A 23,852-nucleotide genomic window follows, 5' to 3' on the forward strand; every position below is an offset into this window, starting at 1 on the left:
TGAATTATGCATTATTTTTTCCATATACAACTCTTACACATTTCAGAGGTGAGCCGTCATCTACACCGAATACCAAGTTCTAGTAAAATCACTAGGAATGTTGATGATGAGAGCGGTTGATGAGATAGATAGGTCGCGCTTTTAGTATATATGCATGCTCCAAGACTATGGGTATCTCGATAAATTTGCGGCAAATAGTCAGTTGCCTTCCCTATTTCCAATCGAAATGATGATTCAAATCAATTATTTCTTCTTCTTCTTTGGCTTGCTTCCTTTTTGACCCCCTCCAGACGCTGTCTTTGGCGCATACCGATTCGCATGGTCCACATCAAAAGCCGACTTGTGCTTGCGAAAAAGTAACATAGTCGCTCGCGCATCTTCAATACTGGAATGCTCCCCTCCTTGTATCTCAACTCCTAGCAGCTGTTGGGCAAGGACTCGTAATGATGGTTTTCTCCCGTTTGCGTATTTTTTGAACCCTGAAAACTTGGCTGTGTCTCGTATGTCTTTTCCTGGATGGCTGAGAATGAGAGCTTCCAAATCATGCTTGAGGTCGTGGCCGATCAAAATTCGACCCCGAAAAAGCTTGTCAATCTCTGCTTGTACTTCCTCAAAGTCCCTGGCAAATCTCATAGATTTTTGACTGATCCCGCTGACGGCTGTTCTCCAATTTGTGACCTTCTCCTTGGGTTTCACATACGAGTCGTAAATTTGCACACCATGGAAGTCGACGATGCTCACACGAGCGAGAGCTGATTCATGGCCACCTGGTCCAACACCAACCATCTCGCAGTCGATGGCAATATATTTACCGATTTCGATACCCTCTGTGAGTCCATGGTTAATTTTGTCTTTTGCAGCAGCAAGCATCATCGAGTTGTCTTTAGCACCCAAATTGTATGCCTCAGCGAGAGCTTCTGCGGATACATCGTGGTCTTCTGCCCATAGCGCAAGAGATGTCGAGGTCCCTGGTGCCGTCTCTTCAATCTTTGAGCTGTGAACGCCTCCCATTTTCTTCTTGTCGCTTGTTTGCGCTGATTTTGCTGCTTTTGGTGTTTTTGTAAAGGACTTTTGGACCTTGGGCTTTTTCGTTGGTGGATTTGTCGCTGGGGTCTCCGGTTTGCGCTTGAGAGACGGCTTTGATGCAGATTCCTCTTTGAGCTTTGCCTGGAGCTTCTTCCAATTTGAAGAAAGCGCAGCCATTTTGTGAAGATTGAATCAAATGACCACGACAACCGCGGTCAAATTTTCATGTGTTTGTATTGATATTAATCAAGAGTCGCAAAGCAAAGTATTTCGCTACGATGAAATAAACGGGATTTTGCAATTAACGAATGACTGATAAGACGCGACCACGCTCACCGCCCTACTGATAAGAGTTCCAAATCATTTTCTGCCATGCCCCTCCATCATACTTTCTCCCATTTTACATCTTACTACACTTACGCGACAACTCAACAATCATCAATACACGACGACACAGGACACTTCCATCATGGCTGGTGGTACACCTGGAGGTGAGCCCACCGTGGGCTCGGGTGAGCCGCGATTAAAAAGCCTTGCGACACCCGAAACGATCAAGACTGGGTGCATTGCCTGGGTCGAGAAAGAAGGCCAGCCACGACGCGCCGAAATTCTTAGCATCAAGACAACCAAGAGCGGCAAGCAATTTTACTGCAATTTTGATAACTTCAATAAGCGACTGGATGAATGGGTACCTGTCATCAGATTGGACTTTACTCGGGAGGTTGAATGGCCAAACCCAGAAAAGGACAAGCCCAAAGACCCAAAGGCGAAGAAAGCGCCCACTGTGCAATCCAAGAAGACACAACCTTCAAAGAAGTCTCAAAAACGGCCCAGCAAGCGAGAGCAATCAACTACGTCGGAAGCCAATACCCCACATCCTTGGACTGGTACGCAATTGGTAATCTTTTCCAGAATACAACCAGCTAATAATCGCCTAGATTTCGTGGAGAACCAAAACCGGCAAAAGTCTGCCTCGATCGGCCCCGATGGCGATAGTCAAGCACGCGCCAGCGTTGATGGCGGCGAAACACCTGGGGGAGGCGACGAAATGGAGGTGGACGAAAGAGAAACGGAAGTTAAAAGGGAGCCAGCAGAGTTCAGCCGCGAGGTCGAGATTGAGAAGCTTCGCACATCCGGCTCCATGACTCAAAATCCAACCGAAGTCTCACGAATCCGAAATATCTCCAAGGTACAATTTGGCCGTTTCGATCTGTATCCATGGTATTTCTCGCCATACCCCGAGATTTTCAGTCAGGAAGATGTCATTTTCATCTGCGAATTCTGTCTGAGCTATTATGGAGACTTGAAGGCTTTCACTCGGCACCGAAAGAAGTGCACACTACAGCACCCACCTGGAAACGAACTCTATCGAAATGAGGAAATATCCTTCTTCGAAATCGATGGGCGACGACAGCGAACGTGGTGTCGCAACCTTTGTCTTTTGTCCAAGATGTTTCTTGACCACAAGACACTGTATTATGATGTGGACCCTTTCCTGTTTTATGTCATGACGGTGCGAACCGAAAAAGGATGTCACATGGTGGGATATTTCTCCAAGGAGAAAGAGAGTGCAGACGGGTACAACGTTGCTTGTATTCTGACTATGCCTCAATATCAGCGCAAAGGCTACGGCCGACTTCTGATCCAGTTCTCGTACGAGCTCTCTCGAATCGAAGGAAAGCTTGGCTCCCCTGAAAAGCCACTGTCAGATTTGGGTCTGCTGAGTTATCGACAATATTGGTCAGAAAACATTCTGGAATTCCTCATGGGTTACAACGAACGTGACGAGAAAGTCACAATCGAGGCGATTTCTACAGCTCTGGCCATGACAACACAGGACGTCGAGCACACTCTCCAAGCATTGCGGATGCAGGTCTACCATAAGAGTGATCACAAGATTGTGATACCCGAGAAGTTGATCGAGCAACGCGAAAAAACCAAACTGAAGAGGAAGCGAACCGTGGACCCGACCAAGATCCAATGGAAACCTCCAGTATTTACAGCTTCAAGCCGAACATGGGGATGGTAATTGTAGTAACTTAAAAGCAAGCGAAAGACAAGATAGTTTTAAATGATACCCATATGCACAAACCTAAGCAGCCCATTCCATCCCAGTAAATTGGCGAAGTACATGATACTTGTTACCCCATCTCTCACCAGCCCCACGTCCTGTAACTCGAGCTCTGGCGGGGAGCTTAATCCGCCCTACGTAATCAGTGCGAAACGGCAATGCGACAGCTATTGGCACTCAAGCCCTGTCCAAATCATCAACACACCTAACCACCTCTAGAGCTGAATACATTCTGCATCTATCTGCTTTCAATTTGTGTTCACGTTCTACGATACCAGCGCGGGCCAATCATGACACTCCGTCTACTGGCATCGAGCTTACTCGCTCTGAGCGCAACGCTCGCCAACGCCAGCCCAGACGACGAACAGATACCTCTCGCCGACTACCGTCGCATATGTCCCGACTATACACGATATGCTGCATTCCCTCAGTAGGTGATCGAATTGCGCAAGAACAGAATGAATCGAGCTAATAGTGCTTCGCCATAGTCGACCCTTCAGTACAGGCCCTAAAGCGCTTCCCTACCAACGACCGGCCAAACAATGTCGGACGTTTCAGTCAGATGCGATCGAAAAGGTCATTGAAGACGTAACATCGCGCATGAAAGATCCAGATCTGGCACGACTGTTTGAAAACGCATTCCCTTCAACGACAGATACGACGGTCAAGTTCCATACCAAAGGAAAGACGGATACTGGCTTCTTTCGCATGGGAAGCTTTGGAGGATTCCACGATGAAGGAGCTTGGGAGGGGCCACAGTCATTCATCATCACAGGTGATATCATCGCCGAATGGCTGCGCGATTCGACAAACCAGCTACGGCCTTACCAACCGCTTGCTAAGAAGGACCCTGCCATACATACGCTGTTACTCGGCGCCATCAACACTCAGGCCGAATATGTGATCGAATCTCCATACTGCAACGCCTTCCAGCCACCACCTATCAGCGATCTTCCCGTCTCGTCTAATGGACAAGATGACAATATTCACCCCGCATACGAGCCTCGAGCTGTCTTTGAGTGTAAGTACGAGCTCGACTCTCTGGCGCATTTCCTCGCCCTTGGCAACGATTTCCACGACCACACGGGCTCGACAGACTTCGTAAACAAGCGATGGTTGCGAGCTGTTGATACGGTTCTGAACGTGCTCACAGAACAGTCCAAGTCGACTTTTGACCCTAAAACTGGCGAATTTCAGCGAAATGAATACACCTTCTCACGTCGCACCGATACGGGAACCGAGACTCTCAATCTGAGGGGCGTCGGTAACCCCTTGAACTGGGGCACAGGATTGGTTCGCTCAGCCTTCAGGCCTAGTGATGATGCTACCATCCTAGGTTTCTTTATTCCTGCCAACGCACAAATGTCTGTCGAGCTGAAGCGAGCATCCAAAATGCTTGCGGCAGCTGGCAAGACAACGCTTTCTCAAAAATTGGAGTCGTGGAGCTCAAAGCTGCGTGAAGGTGTTATGGAGCACGGTGTTATCAAACACAAGAAGTACGGGGATGTTTTTGCGTACGAGGTTGATGGCTACGGTTCATCGATATTGATGGACGATGCGAACTATCCTTCACTACTGGCGCTTCCTCTGATGGGATTTTGCGAAGCCAGCGACCCCATTTACCAAAACACTAGAAAGATGCTGTTGGAGAAGAGCGGAAACCCTTACTACCTAGAAGGAAAGGGCTTCAAGGGTATCGGAGGTAAGGCAACTCATTTCTACATGACTGTGCGCACTGACTGACATTTTATAGGACCTCATATCGGACTTCGTAATGCCTGGCCAATGAGTCTTCTAGTGCAAGCTCGAACTTCGGACAACGATGAAGAGATCAAGGAATGCATCGACCTTGTCCTCAACTCTGCAAAACTGGGCTTGGTTCATGAGAGTATTGATGTTGAGCATATTAGCCAGTATACTAGAAGTTGGTTTGCGTGGGCCAACGGTGTATTTGCTTCTACGATTCTTGACCTAGCGAAGAGGAAGCCGCATTTAATCTTTGGCGAAGGTGCTACGGCGTACGAGATTTGATTGAAAAGGGGAGCTGTTGAAACTAAAAAAGATGGACGATATATTCATGGTTTGAAGAAAATAATTTGACAAGTTGGTTCCAAATCTTGGGGGGCAAACTCGCCCATTGAAACCCCAGACTAATGTAGTGGTTCATCTATCCTGATCCGTTAATAACAAAATAATTGCTGGTGATGGAACTGACTTGGGAGATCGATATAAGCACCTGCATAGATCCACAGTTATCCGTCCATACCCCCTCCTACGCCCTTCCACTGGAGACAAGCTTGACAAGTTAGCCGTCTCGTACATACAGCCGAACTACGACTCCATGGCTGTCCCTCAACTGATCCGACATCGCTCTGTCGGGCTCGTTGGCAACATTTTCAAGTATAAAAGTTTCGAAGTTATTAGACAAAAATAAAGACAGCTTTATAACACTTCAGCATATAAAGCTTCCATCTTGTCTCATTATACGACAGCTTCCCCTCTGTGTCGTAATCGTAACATCTGCCCCTCAACACCACCTCTGGCATCGTCATCATACTCTCACGCGGCAAAGATGAGAACGAAAACAACTCACGCTTCAGAGGTTCCTTCCGATCCTCAATCGGGAAAACATCAAATCAATCTCATTCGTGGTTGGCCAAACCCAGGTCTTCTTCCTGTTGATCTCATCTCAGCAGCTGCCCAGCGCAGTCTTTCTGACCCATCCATTTACGTCCCGGCCCTACAGTATGATATTTAGCAAGCCTGTTGCATAAACCATGGCTGATTTAATCACAGATATGGCGCGGACCCGGGATACCAGCCACTGCGCGAAGCCTTGGCAACCTGGCTTTCTGAGCACTACCGTGTCGAGCGCGATCCCAATCGCATTTGTATTTCAGGCGGCGCAAGTCAGAATGTCGCATGCATTCTGCAGAGCTTCACTGACCCTCATGTAACTCAGGCCGTGTGGTGTATTTCCCCATCATATCATCTAGTCTTTCAGGTCTTTCGGGACAATGGCTTTAACGGTAGGCTGAGAGCTACGCCTGAAGACGAAGAGGGTGTTGACATTGAGGCATTGGAGGCTAAAATTGCCGAGTTTGAGAAGAATGCTCCAGAAGATAAGGTACGCTATTAAAGATGACAGTGAAATACTTATACTGACATGTGAATAGCCACCTTTGAGCGATGCTGGGAAGGACCGTAAACATTATCGTCATATCATCTACGCTGTTCCCACATGCTCGAATCCTTCTGGCAAGACAATGTCACTACGTCGTCGAGAAGCGCTCGTCCGACTTGCTCGCAAATATGACGCTCTCATTATCTGCGATGATGTTTATGACTTCCTCCAGTGGCCCATTGACAGCAATCCTAACCAAGTATCTGCGCGTGTGGACGACCAGGAGCACCCTGAGATGCTACTCCCTCGCCTATGCGACATCGACCTCGCCATGGGACAAGCGGACAATGATCCCCAAGGCTTTGGCCATGCCATAAGTAACGGATCGTTCAGTAAGCTTGTCGGGCCAGGAATGCGAACTGGTTGGCTGGAAGGCTCGTCCGCGTTTGCTTATGGTCTTGCGCAGACTGGTGCAACCAAGTCCGGCGGTTCACCCAGTCAATTCTGTGCATCTTTGATGGCCGATCTATTGCAGTCTGGGTCTCTTCAGGAGCGACTTGCAACAACAATAAGGCCTCAGCTTCAGCACCGTCACCGAATCATGATGGAAGCAATTCACGAACACCTGGGACCCCTGAGTGTTGGCATTCGAGATGCTGGTCTCCCTGAGGGACTCGTTTACGGCGGATACTTTGTGTGGCTCACGTTCGAGGAAGGAATCTCAGCCAAGGTTGTTTCCCAAGCCGCGGTGGCGGAAGAGAACTTGGTGGTCGGTAATGGGACTATGTTCCAAGTGCCTGGAGATGGGAAGACGGTTCATCTGGACAACGCGGTCCGACTGACATTCGCGTATGTCCCAGAGGGAGACTTGGCTGAGGGCGTCAAGAGGTTAGCGGGCGTGCTACGAAGGATCAAAGAAAACCCTGAAAAGTACACAGCATCTGCCAGCACGACTGCAGATAGCGACATTATTGATGCCAACAAATAAGTCAAAAATAGCCATGCAATAACAGGCTCGCCGACGTCGTCAGTAATTTCGAGCTCGTGACCACTAATAATGCAGTACGGGCCGTGGGTGATTGTTTTGGGGCTTAATGTCAAATTTATGATGACCATAGGTTCTCGGAATATCCGTTGTCCCCCTTTCCACCAAGGCATAACGAGATATTTTCTTATGAACGTGGAATCAGAAGCAAAATACCCTGCCATGTTTGGTGAGTATTATGGCAAACGGGGGGGCCATCCATTGGTAGTTATAATGAATCTATATTCCAGATGTACAATACTCATCTCATAGGTGGTACAGTTTTCAGATGATGAGAACTGTGTCAAGCACTATTTGTAATCCCAACCCATCCTCCTTTGATTCTTATAGAAGGACATTAAATGGTTATTCTACTTCTTCGAAAAGAAGGACATAATATTTCCTTGTCCCTTGGCTGCAGGCTTCTTCGCTTTGGATCCAGTGGATGATGATGGGGTCGGTGTTGGCGCAGCCTTCTTTGCTGGCGGAGGGGCCTCATCTTCTGAGAAGGATTCCCAACCTGGCTCTTGGATCGTGACTTGTACCAATTAGTATCTTTGTTTGTAAATTCAGCAGTGGCAACTTACCCATGTATCCCTGGTCGTCGAGGATTCGCTTCTTCTTCATCACTCGTCTCTTGCCCCTTCTGCGTCCATTGCCGGTGCTCGAAACCAATTCAGCGGGCTCCTTCGTTTCGTTTTTGACCGCGGGTTCTGGTTCTGGTTCCGGCTCTGGCGCCTCCTCCATCTCTTCGTCGGCTTGTTCAGACTCCTTGTCGGATTCTTCCTTTTCGTCCTCATCGTCATCCTCCATCATCTTTCGCAGTACATCTTCTCGTTCTTGTCGCCTCTTCTTGATGTCTGTTAGGTCAGCCGCAGGCTTCGAGCTTTTAGTCGCGACTATATCAGAGTCATCTGCCTCTCCGTCGTCAGAGAGAGCCATAGCAGAATCCTCCTCCTTTTTGGGGGTAGGCTTAGGCTTAGCAGGTTTAGCAGCTGCTCTTGCAAAAGACTGCATGATTCCACCTGATGCGCCTCGTTTTAGAGACGCTGCCGCTTTCTTCCCACCAGTTGGAGCAGGTGCCCCGTCCTTGGATGAGGATGCTGCTGGTTCTTGCTTAGCAGCCTTGGTATCCTTCTTATCGGCTGCGGCAGATGATGCTTCCTGTTTGGGCTTTACATTCGGCGCTGTCCTTGAAGCAGCTGACTCTTTCTTGACAGCCTGCGATGGGGCTGATGCAGGCGGTTGCAGGCGACCCTTTCGCTCTCTTCGTCGAGCATTGGGATTGCTGATAACTCCGTACTTCTTGGATGCAGAAGTGATGTCTCCATTAGTCGAATCCTCTGAGAGCTGTGTCGCGAGATCTGACAGGAGAGAGAAATCTTTCTGCGGGTGCGGTGCAAGACTGTAAACATGAATTGAAGTCACTTCTTGATATGCCGCCAGAATATCTATTGGAAAAGTCAGTCATCAATTCAATCAGAAAGTATTCACTTAATTTCGTACCACTTAGTTCCTCTTCCCGTACCAGAGTCAGGGTAGAAACTGGAGTCTCATCTTGCTCAGGGATTGAGCTCGACATTTCCACATCACCATCAGATTGCTCGTTGTCTACATTCTTGGTACCATAAACCAAATAGGTCGCGTGGACTGAATTAGATTTTTGGGCATTCTGGTAGTTGTGGAAATCATAGAGCATTCTAATATTTGTCAGGTGGTGTTGAATAACTATTTTGCTGTAGACTCACTCCTTTGCAGTGTTGACATGCACATCTAGGGCTCGGCTCAACAGCCGATACGTGATCTGTATTGTGTCAATAGACTGAAGGTAAAAATCAAAAGATATCACAAACCGGCCGTTCTTCGCTAAGAAGACGATCTGCTAGAAACTTTTTGTGCTCGTCCATCTTATATTGTTTGTGATGTTCTAGGGATGTATCGGGGTCAACTAAAGTTAGGTAAAAAATGCCGTCAGTATACTCCACGCTCCAAGGTTTGATACTGAACGGCCCAAGAGTCGGTTACAAGATAACATGGATTGACATACTAATTTCTTCTTTTATGCTTTCTGTCGCCAAGTTTCAATAGGTACAAGCCAGGAGGCCAGGTAACGAACGCGCCTAGACGCGAGATCACGTGTCAATCTGTTAAGAATGGAAGGTGCAGCACAGATGTCCTTGTAGTGAATACTGGCAGCCCCTTTCGTTGGCGGGGCTATCATTGCACCGGGTTCTTCACAGTGATATCGTCATTCTAGGCATCGCGTCTTTAACGCGACTAATTTATTCTGGGTCCAGGATCGCAAATCGACCCTCGTGCTATACCAGCGAATTCTAGTTGTCATTTTTGTTATACAGGCATCAACTGACTTTTTGTCCCTATTCAACCTCGCCGACTTCTCCATGCCCGAACACAATGTCTCCGACTCGACAGACTGGCTCACGACGCCTCTCAGTGCCCTTGCCGCTGTCGAGGGCGCATTGCGATGTCAAGTTTGCAAGGACTTCTATAAAACGCCTATGATCACGAACTGTTCCCATACATTCTGTTCACTTTGCATTCGAAGAGCACTATCAAACGACGGCAAATGTCCGCTTTGTCGTGCAACAGAGCAAGAGAACAAATTACGAAGCAATTGGTCATTAGAAGAGGCTGTACAAGCCTTTGTTGGAGCTAGATCAGACACTTTGGAGTTGGCGCGAAAAGGCAATTCCCAAAACACGATATCAAAGCGAAAAGCCACAACTGATCGTCATGACTCCGGTGATTCACCAGATGGAAAACGTCTACGGTCATCCTCACGATTACAAAATACTCGGTCTTCGGCCCGTCAGACACCGCAAATACAATATGATGAAACTGTCGAAGTCCCAGACAGCGATGGCGAAGACGACAACGATGACGACGAATTCCAACCAGAGCCAGGTAAGCGTCGGGTCTTCACAGCGTGTGGATTGCTTCTAACTAATCGTAGAGGACGGTCTGGTTGCATGTCCCGTCTGCCAGGATCGAATGAAGGACTGGCAGGTCTTTACGCATCTCGAATCATGCACTGGGCCGAAACTGAAACCGCAACGAACTGTGTCCAGTGTTTCCAGCCCAATATACAACCAGCAACGACAGCCTACAAAGGCGCCCGACCGACTTCCTACAATCAATTACTCCATGTATAAAGAGACGGCACTGCGAAAGAAGATGGCCGATCTTGGCATTTCTAATCAGGGACCCCGCGCTCTACTTGAGCGACGACACAAAGAATGGATGACAATATGGAACTCAAACTGCGACGCTGCGCAACCTAGGACGCGCCACGACTTACTACGTGATCTAAACGTTTGGGAAAACACACTAGGAGGACGGGCTCCGACAACAGGGCGGTCTGTTCAAAACGCGGCCATTATCAAAGACAAAGACTTTGACGGCGCAGCATGGGCCGCTAAACATGACACATCCTTCAAAGACTTGATCGCAAATGCAAGAAAGACAAGGATTGAGGCAAAGGAGAAGGCCGAGAAAGCGGCCAGAGAGACGGAGATGGAAGAGGCTGCTAAGGCACATTCCCAAGCACAGGAGCCAGAGGTTCCCACCCAACGGCTGACTGGGCGAGTAACTGGGAGAATATTCCCCACGACAGAGGAAGAAAGTTACCAAGCGCAAGAGCCAGAGGCTTCCACCCAACGGCTGACTGGGCGAGTAACCGGGCGAATAGTTCCCAATACAAGGGAACCACCAGGAGAAAACTTCCAATGACATCTTCCACAGCTGGCGTATTCATGGCCATTTCAAGTAGATAGGCAGATGATGTGTGGACTGAGAAACCATACAGCGATGCAAGAACAGAAGCAACACAGATACCCTAATGTATAGATTCTAACGAAGAATGACCCAGTTTGTACAATCTTAAGCTCAAAATAACGCCCCGGCTACCCTACTGCATTGATCATGGACACATATAAACCGTTGGGTCAGTACTGACCCTCTTCCTCTTGATGTTCTTTGTGGTTGGCATTCCCTATATAGCCAGGTTCGCAATCCCAGTCTCGGCAGTGGGCGTCTGCTCCTTGTGTCGAATTTCTTCTGTGTCGGCGGGGACAGATGGAAGCTCGTCGAGTTTCTTTTGTGCCTCGGCTGCCTCCCGTGCCTCGCGAGCTTTCTCCTCTGCGGCCTCTTTCGTCTTCTGCTTCTCCTCTTCCTTCTCGCGCTCCATGGCCTCCATGGCCTCGAGCTCGTCGTCCAGCACATCCTCGTCGACCACTTGGCCAGTTGACTCGGCCATGATGGCGTTGACCTCGTCTGTAGAGCTCATCTGCTCGCGCAGCTGATCCATAACTGCATCGACGCGATCTGCGCCACCAACTTGCTTGTTGAGGCTTGCCAGTGCTCCGGAAGAAGCCTCCATGACATTGACGAGCTGCACGTTGTCGGCGGCTTGTTCAAGCTTCGCAGCGACTTCTTCCAGTTGGTTGAGGGTGGAATACCGGGTAGCCAAAGAAGCCTCTGCGATCTTCTTGGACTTGAGCGCTGCAAGGGCTGCGACGCGGTTTTTGCGAGTGACGGCATCTTTGGCTGTTTGTGCGAGTTCGTCTATTCGCGTATTAAGGAGGTCGGTTTGATGCTTGAGGCTTTCCGTAAGCTCTTTAAGAGATGCAATCGCAGCATCTTCCTTTGTGATGCCGCCTTGCTCCCCAGAGCCCTTGATCCTAATCGTGTTTCCGTCGTAATCAATAACCTCCTTATCTCGCGACAAGAATTTCAGCAGCACATCCAGATCGTTATCTGTCAAGCGCTGATCCTTAACAAGAGCCGCAGAAAACGCCTTCTGGAACTGTGCCCTGCTGAAAACGCGGTCAAATCTTGACACCTTATCCGCCATCAGATCGCCCAACTCCTTCGCAGCAGTTTCCATATTCTTGATAACGACATACTGGCCGGTTGGCAGCTTATCGTCTCCTCTAGAGGGGTCGATGACGCCCAGCTGTCGCAAAGTCCAGCTCATAACACTCCATGGTAAGCCTGCCCAGCTGCTCTGATATATACTTTGTTGGGATTTCTCGAAGTCGTTGAAAGGTATGAAGTCTCGACCAGCGGTCGATTCGCGGACTACTGTTCCAAGTGCGAGAGGTTGCCCGAATTCTTTGTGCTCCAATGACCGGAGCAGCGAGTCGTCGAGTTTGAGGACGAAGTGGTCAGGAGTTGACCCGCGGTGTGATATCATGCCCTTTGCGACAAGATCAGAGAGGGCCTGGCGCCAGGCAGAGATGTTGGCTTGGTAACCATCGGGGTTCAAGGTGCGCTGGGATCGAAAGTCGGAGTATCGGGCTGGTAATCGTGACCTGGGAGGCAAGTTAGTAAAACTCCTGTTCAGATGAATAGTACAAGGCTGTGTTACCTGCTAAAGCTTGGGTCGTTCTTGATGAGGTAGTCTGCAAGCTCGCCCATGATAACTGAAGTTGAGAACGCCTGCTTGTTTGCGTGCACTCTCGCGGATGTAAAGGTTCGGGGTTTCTTTGAATAAAACGGTCGAATTTCTTCTGTCGTGGCTTTTTTCCGTTGCAGTGTAAATGATTAAAAGATGATCAAAGGAGAACTTCAGAAAGAAAATGACGACACTTTACTTTAGATGCATCCCGTGAATGCAAATCGGTGCAGCCTGTCCCGTCTGTTAGGCTTGTCAGGGCAGGCTTGGTTGTTACCAGGGACGATGGCCCTTGCAGTGGGGTTGTTAGTGAATTGACAGGGGGGGTCCATTCGCTAGGTTCTGTTCGAACCTACTTTGAATGGAATGGATGGATGCTTCCAGTTGCTGATACAGGACAGAATGATGGATATTTATCATGATGAAACAGTGACTTTAATGAGCTATCTGTTGACTATATATAATATTTACACTCATATATGACAGCACATCTCAACATGTTTCTCAGACGAGCCATCACCATGCTCCAACGTAGCCCAGGTTCACTGCGATTGTGTTTCATTTAGACCTGCACGTACTGCAACATGGCCGTATCATGATATCTTTGTTTGTCGAAAAAGTCTTATCATGATTTCTGATATCGGTCCAGGGCCGTAAACGGATGGCTACGGCAGTCGACCTCAAAGCCGAGAGTCCCTACTACAACCCAAGCCCAAACCCTCGGTCTCCAAATCTGTGCTTCTTTCGTCATTTGGGCCGGGATATGGCAACTGTTTAAGCTCCTGATAGGTCAGGGCTGAGATGCAGGTCCTCCTCTCGACTCCAATTCTGGAGTAAGTTGATGGGTCGAATCGCGGGGTAAGAAAAGGCCGCTCAAGTTGTTTGATAACATTAACTTGACTGATCTACCAGATACTGGAATTTCATTTTATCGTGGTTTACCTATCGTAATTCACTGTCGAAATTAGCTTGGTTCTCTTTTTGAATGTCTTATCACGATAATCAAAGTCTCCCACTGTGACATACTATCTAGAACGACGACAACACTCATAAACAATATCATCATCTTGACCAAGACCCTCTTCATCTCCATCACCTACCTATAACAGTCTTGGCTCCTCCTTGTTTTTGTCCAAAACGCTTTTATCATATCCGATCACACCATCCTCTTCTTCTTTACCTTTCTCCACCTCACTCGCAGTCTTAGTCAACAAATGAATACCCGTCGGTTCTTCACTACCGCATTCAAGACCCTCAACGTCTCTCTTACAAAGTCACACTCATTCAATCCAATCATCCGTCCCCTCTTCACACATCGCACAATGGCTTCAGCTGCTGCCAAACGTCTCACCGGCAAGACCATCCTTGTCACTGGTGCCTCCTCCGGCATCGGACGTTCCACTGCTCTCGAGTTCGCCCGAACTGCACCCAAGAATGACTTACGTCTCATTCTCACTGCGCGCCGTGTTGACTCCCTCAAGGAGCTTGCCCAGAAGATCAAGAGCGAAGTTGGTGATGGCGTCCAGGTTCTTCCGTTTAAGCTTGATGTTAGCAACCCTGCCGAAGTGAAGGGTATCGTGAACAACTTGCCCGAAGAGTGGAGGAACATTGATGTTCTTGTTAACAATGCGTGGGTTATTCCTTACAAAGACAATATAATGCAATGGCTAATAAAATGAAAAGAGGCCTTGTCAAGGGTGTGGCTCGGGCTCCAGAAATCGCTGAGGAGGATATCAACATCATGTTCCAGACAAATGTCACCGGTCTTATCAACATGACCCAGGCCATCCTCCCTATCTTTCTTGCCCGACCTGACGGCGGCCATGGCGACATCATCAATGTGGGCTCTATCGCTGGTCGAGAACCCTACCCTGGCGGTGGTATTTACTGCGCCACCAAGGCTGCTGTCCGCAGCTTCACTGAGAGCTTGCGAAAGGAGCTCATTGCCAGCCGCGTTCGTGTCATTGAGATTGACCCCGGCCAAGTCGAGACTGTAAGCTAAGCCAGGCTGCCATGACTTACATGACGAGTAACTAACAGTTATACAGGAATTCTCCGTGGTGCGATTCTATGGTGACAAGTCAAAGGCTGATGCAGTCTATGCGTAAGCAATCCTCGTCGTTCTAAAGTTACCCAAGCACAGTGAACTAATCACAAGCAGTGGGTGCGAACCTCTTACACCCGAAGACATTGCCGAGGTCGTCGTGTTTACGGCCACCCGTCGGGAGAACGTTGTTATTGCTGATACATTAGTTTTCCCCAGCCATCAGGTAAGCTTCAAACTCGACAATCAAATCGCCGAGCTAATATTAGTGAACCATAGGCTGGTGCCGGTTCCATGCATCGAAAGGGGACATAGATTGTTTAGAGTAGAAGTCGATAAACAAGCACGTGTTGCGTTACTTTTGAAATATGTGCAGGTGAAATAATCTTGAATTGAATTGACCACGAATTGACGCGTAGCTACCAACTATAAGCAATAACTAACAATGGCGCCTAAAGGAATGCATTACGAAATGTTCGAAAATTTCTCTTGCCCATAACTCATCTGCCCCCGAAGAGACAGCAGACCAATATTGATCTTGAGTCACAGGCCTTCTAAGACCGAAGAATTTGATATACCAACGTTCCGTTAAGAACCCATTCTGAGATGAATCGGGCTCCTGCCGTCAACAAGTGACAGCACCGCTGGGTTGCATTTTGCCATACCTCAAATCAAGGCTGGCAAGCATATGACACGTCACATCACACTGCAGTGAAGCTGAACTAGAAAGACCGGAAACCATCATCATAATTCATCACCTACTCTGCTTTTGCTCCGACATTCCAAAATCGGAGGGCATGGCCCAGCACAGGATACCAAGGGTTCCTTTCCCCAGACGCCTCGCTAAAATAAATAGTAATCATAAAAAACAACCTTGACGGTGTTTATCAGTACAAAGCCATGCGAGCAGGCTAAGTAGACTTGTGTAGCAACTGGTGATTGGTCAAGACCGAAAACACGACAATGCAGCCGTGTCTAATCACCGTAATGTTGGAAGAGAGGCGAGAGCGCCTCACCGTAGTGGTTACGTCGAATGGCTTCAGCGAGTAGGAAGGAAAGGTCGAGAACAACAAGCTTGCTGATACTACGAGCTCTGTCCTTGTCGATAGGAAAGCTGTTGGTGACAACAATCTGGTCAATGCACTCGCACGCTTGAAGTTGTTCCAAACTGTCGCCTCCAAACACGCCATGAGTGGCCATGCAGTAAACCCTTTTGGCTCCACCCTTCTTCACTACAGTCTCGGCTGCAGCAATCCAAGATCCGGCCTTGTCAATCATGTCATCCACGATGAAGACGGTACGGTTCTTGACGTTTCCAACCAGAGTAATAAGATGCTCAGCGCCAGGTTCCTCGAAAGCATTGTCTTCCTCATCGGAACTTGCCGCGGCATCGCCAGATCCTCCAAGGGATTGGGGCTCAGGAACAAAGAACGAAGATGCATGAGACATCGTCATTGGATCGTCATCAACACTGCCATCGACAACCGATCGATCAGGAGAAGGATAATCATCCTCAACGATGCGGCCCTGGACCAAACGGCCTTGCGTGACCTCAGACGCCTTATGATCATCGTAGTCCGTCTCGCCGTTGACCGAATCATCGGGTGATCCTGCAGGTGGTGTAGCGTTTGAATCCACATGCTCGGTCATATCGGGGTTGGGTGCACGCGCGGAACTGTCAGCTCGTGTAGGAGAGCCCTGTGAATTCGTCACAATTCTAGTGCGCGGAGGTGGGGTCTCCCTCTTAGGAGTGACATCGGCCTCGGCCGCACGCTCGGCCTGCGGAGGTCCGCGATAGGGAATGGGGCGGTTTGACTCCAAAGGCGTTGGTTGGCGGTCGACGTTATGATCAAAATGTCTCATGATCATGCTGGCTGTCATGTTGCTCACACGCTTCCTGTCTGTAGTGACAATACCGAAGTTGAGCTTCAGAGCATCTGCAAGCGATGTCACACGCTTGGTTCCTCCAGCATTCTTGGAAACCACGACCGCTTCGCGCCAGTTAGACACGTTGTGACGGATCCATTTAGCGAGGATAGGCTCTGCATGTAGGTTGTCGACGGGACATTTGAAAAAGCCCTGCATCTGAGATGCGTGAAGGTCGACAGTGATGATATGCTTAACACCAGCAACACCCAACAAGTTCGCAAGCATACGAGCAGTGATCGCACCCCTATGCGACTTCTTCTTTGATTGCCGACTGTAGGGAAAGTAAGGAAGGACGGCTGTTAAAGGAAAACAAGTAAGCCGATTGAGGTCTCAAACAAGGGAAGAGAACCACAAACCAGTGACTTTGTTAGCGGAACCGCCTTTGCAGGCTGAGATCATGATGAGAAGCTCCATGATGGAGTCATTGATGCTGGGGCTGCCGGACTGGACAACGAAGACATCCTTCTCTCGGACACTTGTCAGAATTCTGACGCTCGTTTCGCCCTTGGTAACCGGTTAGCTCAAAGCACGCAGTTGACTGACTGCCAGACATGGGCCAGGGCGAGTCGGTCCATCGAGAGAGTCGGGGCCGTTCGCGAAAGAAGGGTCGGGTCATGTTGAATGACCATGGCCACGAGGGCAAGGGAAGCTCACATTGGAAAACTGCGTAAGCTCAGCGCTGGCAGGATGCATGCCCAAGTTCTCGCAGATTTGACCTGTGAGGACTGGGCATGAATTGCCGGCAAAGATGAGTGTGTTGCGCATCTTTACCAGCCCTTTAACAGAAGAATAAAGGGTGAGGTGTGGATGTGAGTGAAGAAAACAGAAGAAAGAAGGTTGAAGTGGAAGGAAACTTTTTAAAGCTTGCGCGATCCACTCTGGCTGGAGCTTTTTTTTTTTTCGTCGGTTCCGTACAAGAAGCTGTGTGAAGTGAGCTTTGAATGCACTGTAGAAGACAATCAGCGGAACGATTTTCTATCGGGGTTAGAGAGGATGGACTTGACTCTACAGCGACTTTGTCCACCAGACATTAGCTCATCCCCATACTTATATCACAGTGCTTGTACTGTGCGTTCTCCCCGCACTCATTAGCCAAGCGGGGCATCCCGGAGGTGTGTCACAGTCGCAATCTCCAACGTTCGGACACCGAAATCCTTGCTGTGAGTGTTTCGCAGTTACTTTGCGCAAGGTGACATCTCGTGACTCCAATCAATCATCAACAGACTTTACTTTGAGTGGATTATACGGTCATACTTTTTAATCGAAACCCTTGCTGAAGCACATAAGATGTGGTAACTTTGGGAAAGAAAAGACTGAAACCCATTCGTTCCTTTCCTCAACATGGGGATTCCGCGTCTTATATCTACCCTGGAGCCCTACGTCGTCCATGGAATTCTCGACAACGAAAGTATAGTCATTGATGGCCCTGCACTAGCCTATCATGTTCTTTATATCTGCAACAGACATGGAATTCCTCAGCCGTCGTACAACGTTCTTGGTGAGACTACCATCGCATGGTTAGACGCCCTCGTCGATCGTGGTGTCAATGTGTACGTTGATGTGTTTGCTTAGCTAGTCGATATTCACTGACACCCAAACCAGCGAGGCCATATACTTCGATGGATATCTTCCTCCAGACAAAGAACCAGTTCGTATGCACAGGATGGTCAAAAGCCTGGCCCAGTTAAAGAGAACCCATGCTACTGAAATTGACGGCTACTTCCCAGCGTATTTCTCAACCCCTGATGAAACTCCCCCAGCTCTCTTCTCAACCGCAAGACCCCCAGTGGGAAAGCCGACGATACCACCCAGTTTTCATGTGCCTGCTATAATCGATGCCTTGAGACTCTCTCCACGCTACGCAAAATTTGTGCACCTCGTACCAGGAGAGGCTGACGCATACTGTGCACATCATCTCTTGCAGTCCGGTGGCACAGTTCTAACCTCCGATTCGGATCTCATCGTTCATGAGTTGGGAAAGGGAAGCGTTGTCTTCCTTCGAGATATCTATCTCGATGAAACGTCTCATCTTGCGTGCGCAAGGTTTAGTCCTGAACATATCTGCGAGAAACTCAAGCTTGCTTCATCTGCAGAAATTTGTCGATTTGCATATGAGCGAAAGTCTTCTCCGCATTCGACTCTGCCGCAGCTATTACAGGATTGCATAAAGCCAGTTGCAGACCAAACCGGATATACTGAGTTTTGTCGTGAGTATTTGGATCATGCCATTGCTCCCATACCTGTCTCTGCCCATGGAACCCCGATATCGATTGACAATCTGGACCCGAGGATATCCGAGCTGGTGCTACAGTTGGCACAAAACGAAGATCAAATGAACGAAATTTCTGAGCTCAAGATCTTCCTCCCAATCCTCCTCGAAAATCCAGAAAAAGGAAGTGCCTGGGAGCAGAGTACACCGATTCGACAGTTGGCATACACAATAGCGCGTTGGATCATCCCCGGACCATCTTTAGCCGTGCAAGAGTATCGTCGTGTCAACACTACGGTGCAAAAAGGGCGACAAGCTCTCATGCTATCAGAAGGAGCGGCAAGAACCTTTGCAGAGGGACTTACCAGGCTGATGTCAACGATCAAAACACGGACTCGGGGTGATACAGCTCTAGCATGGCATGTACTTTACTTGACCCTGGATATTCGATATTGCCATGAAGAGGGGAAACACTCACATACGCTGCATACACTAGAGACGAGCCCACAGAAGCCGCTATTAAAACGGGTCTCTTGGGATATCATTCACTTCACGGCGCACATACAAGCAGCCTATTACTCATTCCGGCTTTTGAAGCAAGTTTTGTCGCTTGGACAACCCAAAAAGGTCTTGCCAGAGCTGTGGGACATGCTGTCAACACTACCATCTCTGGCGGAATGTCCCGATATCAACAGTACGCTTGAGTTGTTGCAAAACAGCAGCGGGACACGAATTTATGAAACAATTGCCAAATCTGTACCGTTGCCCAGCGTCGATGTGAGCGAAAAGCCCAAACGGACAGCTAAAAATAGGAAGAGCAGGGTTGTCAAGGAAAACTCGCCCAAAACAAAAGCAAGAGTCACAAAGTCTGGAACGAGGAACATGTTCGATATTTTGTCATCATAGTTGATGCTGTGGATTACAATTTTAGATTCTACCAAGAGATCGAATACGCAGCCACTGAATCTGTGCGGTCCGTAACATGACTACCGCCTGATTGTAGTAGCTGATCCACCAGATCCATGAATTACAGTTGACTTGAATGTTAAGCCACCCAGTCCTGCCTCATTGCGCCGCCACCAAGCCTGGCCCATCCGTATCTTCGTACATCATCTGAAATATACTCATACAATTATTTGTTCCGGTTTTGACCAAACCCATGGATGTCATCCAAAAGCAGGGACAACGGGCTAACATCTTCTTGGATATCGTTCATATCCCGAAGCAAACTCTCCTGCGGGCTGCCATTACCTGCAGACTTGATAATCCTCCATGCCCGGCGGAACTCATCCCGGATCGAAACAATCCCGTTGTGGGTAACAGTTCGAGCAACGTTATGATCCAGCTCAAAGGGATCTTCAATAGCAAAGAGATAACGGTGGCGAACTTCCTTGAAGTCGGTGTTCTTGGCTGCTCCATTAGCTTGCTTGGGCTGCGTTGCTATCTCCTTTCCAGCAGGCTCCTTGACATCCAATGCTGTTGAAGCTGCTTGCTCAGGTTGGGGCGGAGGATGGGGTCCTACGTTTTGAGCTTCGATGACCGTCTTGGCACCCGTCCAGCCTTTATCTTGCTTTGTCTGCAAGCCGCCAGGGGTACGCAGGCTGAGAACATCTCGGCCCCAATCAAATCCTCTCCCGGCGGAAGTACTTAGCATGCTGCTATGGGCATAGTATTCGAAGAAGCCTCGCAGGAGGTGCCCGATGGTATCGCTGTTCCTAGTGAGCTGATTTGCACGAGCGAGACGTAGAATGTCTTCTTCGTTGCGCCAAAACTGAACGTTATGGCCCCGACAGCTCGTCATGTTCTCAAATTCAACTGGTGAAAGCCCTGGAGGGAGCGGTGGAGCAAACAACTGCAGGTTAGGGCTGACAAATGGGTCGGCGACATTGACAAGGTAGTGAAGGACCATTAGAACGTAGCCATAGCTGCTTAGTGTACCGCGGTAGCCTGAGTTGATACCCCGTATCTTTGCCCAGTTCTTTACGAACAAGACCATGGGTCGGACACGGGGGTCGGTGTGCGAATAACAGCGTAGGAGAGCCGTATTATGGAGAGCCAAGTGTGCCGAAAAGTTGATGTCGCATTGAACACCTGCGCCAGTCTTAGGGAACTCCAAGTGATCTTTGTAACGATCGCGCGGCTGATTGGGGGCCATCTTGTGTGGATCGGGCAACTGGCGAATCCTCGCTGAAAGGTCCAGCGTACTTGGTGTTAGGGGAATCGAGAATTCATCGCCAAAGTCAAAATTGTCGGCCTGCTGCAAAGGTGACCGGAGTAATTCAACATAATCTTTGATGTCTTGAACCACAGCGTCATCGTATAATTCCTTGTCGAGTGCCCGTTCGAACTCCCATGCCAGATGTATGCTCTTGTGGAGAAGGCCGACCCCCCTGAGCGTCGGAGACTTGGGACATGTGCCTATGAAGCTTTGTAATGACTTCCGTGTATCCTCTTGATGAATACCAGACACATACTGGCTCATAAGAATACCTACCCACTTGGAGGAGACATCCTCGTTAGCAGGATTCAGGCCGTTAAAGATGTACGAAGCTCTCGTGAAGTAAGACGCTGGTGTCTCGTGCTGGCCCTGTTCAAGAATCACAAACTGCACAGAGGGAGCTTTTTTGAACTTGTCAAGGGCCAGCTGAAGCTCCTTAGTGTGGGAGATTGGATCAATGCCAAAGTTTTCTTTGTATTGAGCGTCTTCCCAAACTTTCAATGATTGCTCAGTGTGGAAGCGTGAGGGTTGGCTTCGCTCTTCAACGCCACTTTCCTCCCACAACATCCGGATTTGCTCGCCCTCAACCTGGGTATATACGCCAAGCAGGGAGCGTTTGATGGGCGGGTTCGTGTCGTTTGAGAATATAAGAGACGGATACCTGCTCAGGCGGTCTTGGAGGCGTGCATCTGAAAGACCTGCAATGAAGGCTTCGCTGACTCTGTTTAATAAGACCCAGTCATTATCCACGAATGATCGATAGTTCGAAATTGTGACATCACGACCACCCGCCCGACGGAGAACTCGTTTGGCTAAGCCATAATATGAGGAGAGGGAATTCTTTGATCCTTGTTTAAGCTCCACGACCTGGGGTTCCTCATGGCCAGCATCTGGAGAGATAGATTCAGGGGCGGTGGACGCTTCCTTTGGAGTTTCTCTGATTTGATCTTGGCTGTTCTCTTGATCGTTAGGTGCTGTGTGTTGGTCGTTTTCATCGTCGTCATGACCCTCATGAACCTCGTCCAGTCCATTCTCCCATCGGAACCGTTCTTCAAGAAGACCTTGCCGGAGTTTCTCTGGTGGAGACGCGCATAATTTAATGATTGGGACTCTAGTACGAGTGAGGAGCCTGGCGCCTAGACCGGCCTCCAATAATGCCTTTTCCAACAAACGCGGGATAGGAGATCCTGGGGCGTCTGGTTGAGTGGCTGACATAGGGGAAAGAAGTCCAAGGTCCATGTCGGAGGCCTTTGTCGCAAACCCGGAAGACAGACTGCCAAAACATTTGAGTTCAATTGAGAAAGGATGGAATTCGGCCTCAGGCCTTTCTTTCTTCTCATGCGTAGCGATTACCTCTCGGCTGATGGCTTCGATACGGCATCGGAAGTCTTCCTTTTCTGCGATTTCTGACCTCTCAATTTCCGAACTAGTCACGACATCAAAACAGAGTTGGTCGAGCAGAGCGGCTTGAGCTGCAACTTCTTCGGGATGAAATTGAACGGCACGCCTAGCGTTGTACAGATGGCCGGCACCTCGATTTGGCTGAGCGAGCATGGAGTCCTGGCGACCATGGTTAGGAGGCTGATAGTGATCATTTCCACGAGGTCTGTGTTGCTGAGGACCGTTCCATGGGCGATGCGGCTGTGGGCCACCCTGGCGGTTCTCATTGTAAGCCCCCCTTGGCTGGGTGTCGGCATGTACGTGCCGATGGTAAGACTGAGAAGGCCTCGAATAATGAGAAGTTGGGCTTTGGTAGTTTCTGTTTTGGGGCTGCTGCTGCTGCTGTTGTTGAGCTCGAGGGTCGATGGAAATAGAAAGTTGCGAGCTCATCTGGCGTCTTTGTGCTTGATTCATTCGTTTGCGGGCAGGCTTGGATGGATGAGAGACACCCTCCGGCGCTCCTGCCTGAGCACTGCGGTCGTCTATACCATGTTGGGGAACTGAGGCCTGCTGCGAGGAAGTGTTGGCCAGCGGACCCTGTGCTGGTGTGCCATTGGAGATAATGAGGTTGCGCAGATGGCTCTCAAGACCTGGAGGGGCAGAGCCCTCTGCTGAAGGCTCATGAAGATGAGGGACCATTGAGGGCTTAGACATAAAGAAGGTCGTTTAAATTTTGACAGGGGATGTGGGTAGCAATAAGCTTGCTCAGGAAGCCCTTGCTAGTACCTGAAGCCAGTTGTCGTGTAAGAAGATTGACTAAAGAATGGGTGGTCATTCCGCCTGTACAGTTTTCTCAGAAGAATCAGGCTGCCTTAAGTTTTTATTTAAATTCAAATGCATAGAGCAAAGAGCAAAGAAAAGAAAGTAAAAACTAGGAACCGTTGTACAAACTGTGATTGTGTTTGGTCTTCGTGATTCGGTTGAATTTGAGGGGTCTGTCGAGCAAACACAGGCATATATGCCTTAGCGCATAGCTTTGCCAAATGGAAAAGAGGATTATGCACGTTGAGAAAGAAGGGAAGGAAGAAACAAAATCAGTCCCAGAGAGATTTGCGGTCGACAAAGATTTAGATCAGGGCGAGACGGCCATGCAAGATGATGATGAAGCTTGCCTGGTGCGATCTCCACAAAATGCAGCTATGCGATCACTGCTCTGCATGTACTACAGTAATGCTTAGCTGGTTCCGCACTGTTTAATTGGCAGCAGGTCCACTAATCAAATGTGCTGACTGTCAGTAGCACAAGCACAATCTACAGTATACTGTTTTCTCAAACACTGTAGAAAGACATCACCAATCATTGATTCGGATACATCAACAGTCTTTGTGATTTTAAGTTGGTAACAAGCCTC

General features: G+C 48.9%; 11 protein-coding genes across 11 annotated transcripts; 6 read left to right on the top strand and 5 right to left on the bottom strand.

The window, feature by feature from the left end:
• Window positions 1-243: 243 nt before the first annotated feature.
• FPSE_08734 (uncharacterized protein) lies at window positions 244-1,203 on the bottom strand (the record flags this gene model as incomplete). The annotated part of the gene is made up of 1 exon (XM_009261852.1): window positions 244-1,203. The coding sequence occupies one exon, from the start codon at window positions 1,201-1,203 to the stop codon at window positions 244-246; it is 960 nt and encodes a 319-aa protein (XP_009260127.1).
• A 292-nt stretch (window positions 1,204-1,495) lies between these two features.
• FPSE_08733 (uncharacterized protein) lies at window positions 1,496-3,055 on the top strand (the record flags this gene model as incomplete). The annotated part of the gene is made up of 2 exons (XM_009261851.1): window positions 1,496-1,913; window positions 1,965-3,055. 2 exons carry the CDS (start codon window positions 1,496-1,498, stop codon window positions 3,053-3,055), a joined length of 1,509 nt encoding a protein of 502 aa, XP_009260126.1.
• Window positions 3,056-3,387: 332 nt separating this feature from the next.
• Window positions 3,388-5,128, top strand: FPSE_08732 (uncharacterized protein; the record flags this gene model as incomplete). Its single annotated transcript, XM_009261850.1, has 3 exons — window positions 3,388-3,527; window positions 3,586-4,799; window positions 4,851-5,128. The coding sequence occupies 3 exons, from the start codon at window positions 3,388-3,390 to the stop codon at window positions 5,126-5,128; spliced, it is 1,632 nt and encodes a 543-aa protein (XP_009260125.1).
• A 541-nt stretch (window positions 5,129-5,669) lies between these two features.
• On the top strand, window positions 5,670-7,209 carry FPSE_08731 (uncharacterized protein; the record flags this gene model as incomplete). Its single annotated transcript, XM_009261849.1, has 3 exons — window positions 5,670-5,842; window positions 5,894-6,224; window positions 6,274-7,209. 3 exons carry the CDS (start codon window positions 5,670-5,672, stop codon window positions 7,207-7,209), a joined length of 1,440 nt encoding a protein of 479 aa, XP_009260124.1.
• Window positions 7,210-7,616: 407 nt separating this feature from the next.
• Window positions 7,617-9,152, bottom strand: FPSE_08730 (uncharacterized protein; the record flags this gene model as incomplete). Its single annotated transcript, XM_009261848.1, has 5 exons — window positions 7,617-7,783; window positions 7,833-8,696; window positions 8,752-8,945; window positions 8,994-9,049; window positions 9,099-9,152. 5 exons carry the CDS (start codon window positions 9,150-9,152, stop codon window positions 7,617-7,619), a joined length of 1,335 nt encoding a protein of 444 aa, XP_009260123.1.
• Window positions 9,153-9,647: 495 nt separating this feature from the next.
• Window positions 9,648-10,995, top strand: FPSE_08729 (uncharacterized protein; the record flags this gene model as incomplete). Its single annotated transcript, XM_009261847.1, has 2 exons — window positions 9,648-10,170; window positions 10,220-10,995. 2 exons carry the CDS (start codon window positions 9,648-9,650, stop codon window positions 10,993-10,995), a joined length of 1,299 nt encoding a protein of 432 aa, XP_009260122.1.
• Window positions 10,996-11,257: 262 nt separating this feature from the next.
• Window positions 11,258-12,684, bottom strand: FPSE_08728 (uncharacterized protein; the record flags this gene model as incomplete). Its single annotated transcript, XM_009261846.1, has 2 exons — window positions 11,258-12,578; window positions 12,635-12,684. 2 exons carry the CDS (start codon window positions 12,682-12,684, stop codon window positions 11,258-11,260), a joined length of 1,371 nt encoding a protein of 456 aa, XP_009260121.1.
• A 1,299-nt stretch (window positions 12,685-13,983) lies between these two features.
• On the top strand, window positions 13,984-15,020 carry FPSE_08727 (uncharacterized protein; the record flags this gene model as incomplete). Its single annotated transcript, XM_009261845.1, has 5 exons — window positions 13,984-14,291; window positions 14,345-14,654; window positions 14,710-14,765; window positions 14,823-14,931; window positions 14,985-15,020. The coding sequence occupies 5 exons, from the start codon at window positions 13,984-13,986 to the stop codon at window positions 15,018-15,020; spliced, it is 819 nt and encodes a 272-aa protein (XP_009260120.1).
• Window positions 15,021-15,680: 660 nt separating this feature from the next.
• Window positions 15,681-17,399, bottom strand: FPSE_08726 (uncharacterized protein; the record flags this gene model as incomplete). Its single annotated transcript, XM_009261844.1, has 3 exons — window positions 15,681-16,930; window positions 16,991-17,138; window positions 17,289-17,399. The coding sequence occupies 3 exons, from the start codon at window positions 17,397-17,399 to the stop codon at window positions 15,681-15,683; spliced, it is 1,509 nt and encodes a 502-aa protein (XP_009260119.1).
• A 576-nt stretch (window positions 17,400-17,975) lies between these two features.
• On the top strand, window positions 17,976-19,749 carry FPSE_08725 (uncharacterized protein; the record flags this gene model as incomplete). The annotated part of the gene is made up of 2 exons (XM_009261843.1): window positions 17,976-18,184; window positions 18,237-19,749. The coding sequence occupies 2 exons, from the start codon at window positions 17,976-17,978 to the stop codon at window positions 19,747-19,749; spliced, it is 1,722 nt and encodes a 573-aa protein (XP_009260118.1).
• A 226-nt stretch (window positions 19,750-19,975) lies between these two features.
• FPSE_08724 (uncharacterized protein) lies at window positions 19,976-23,155 on the bottom strand (the record flags this gene model as incomplete). Its single annotated transcript, XM_009261842.1, has 1 exon — window positions 19,976-23,155. One exon carries the CDS (start codon window positions 23,153-23,155, stop codon window positions 19,976-19,978), a length of 3,180 nt encoding a protein of 1,059 aa, XP_009260117.1.
• Window positions 23,156-23,852: the final 697 nt, after the last annotated feature.

The sequence above is a fragment of the Fusarium pseudograminearum genome, chromosome 2 (assembly GCF_000303195.2).
Source record: "Fusarium pseudograminearum CS3096 chromosome 2, whole genome shotgun sequence".
Taxonomy (NCBI): domain Eukaryota; kingdom Fungi; phylum Ascomycota; class Sordariomycetes; order Hypocreales; family Nectriaceae; genus Fusarium; species Fusarium pseudograminearum.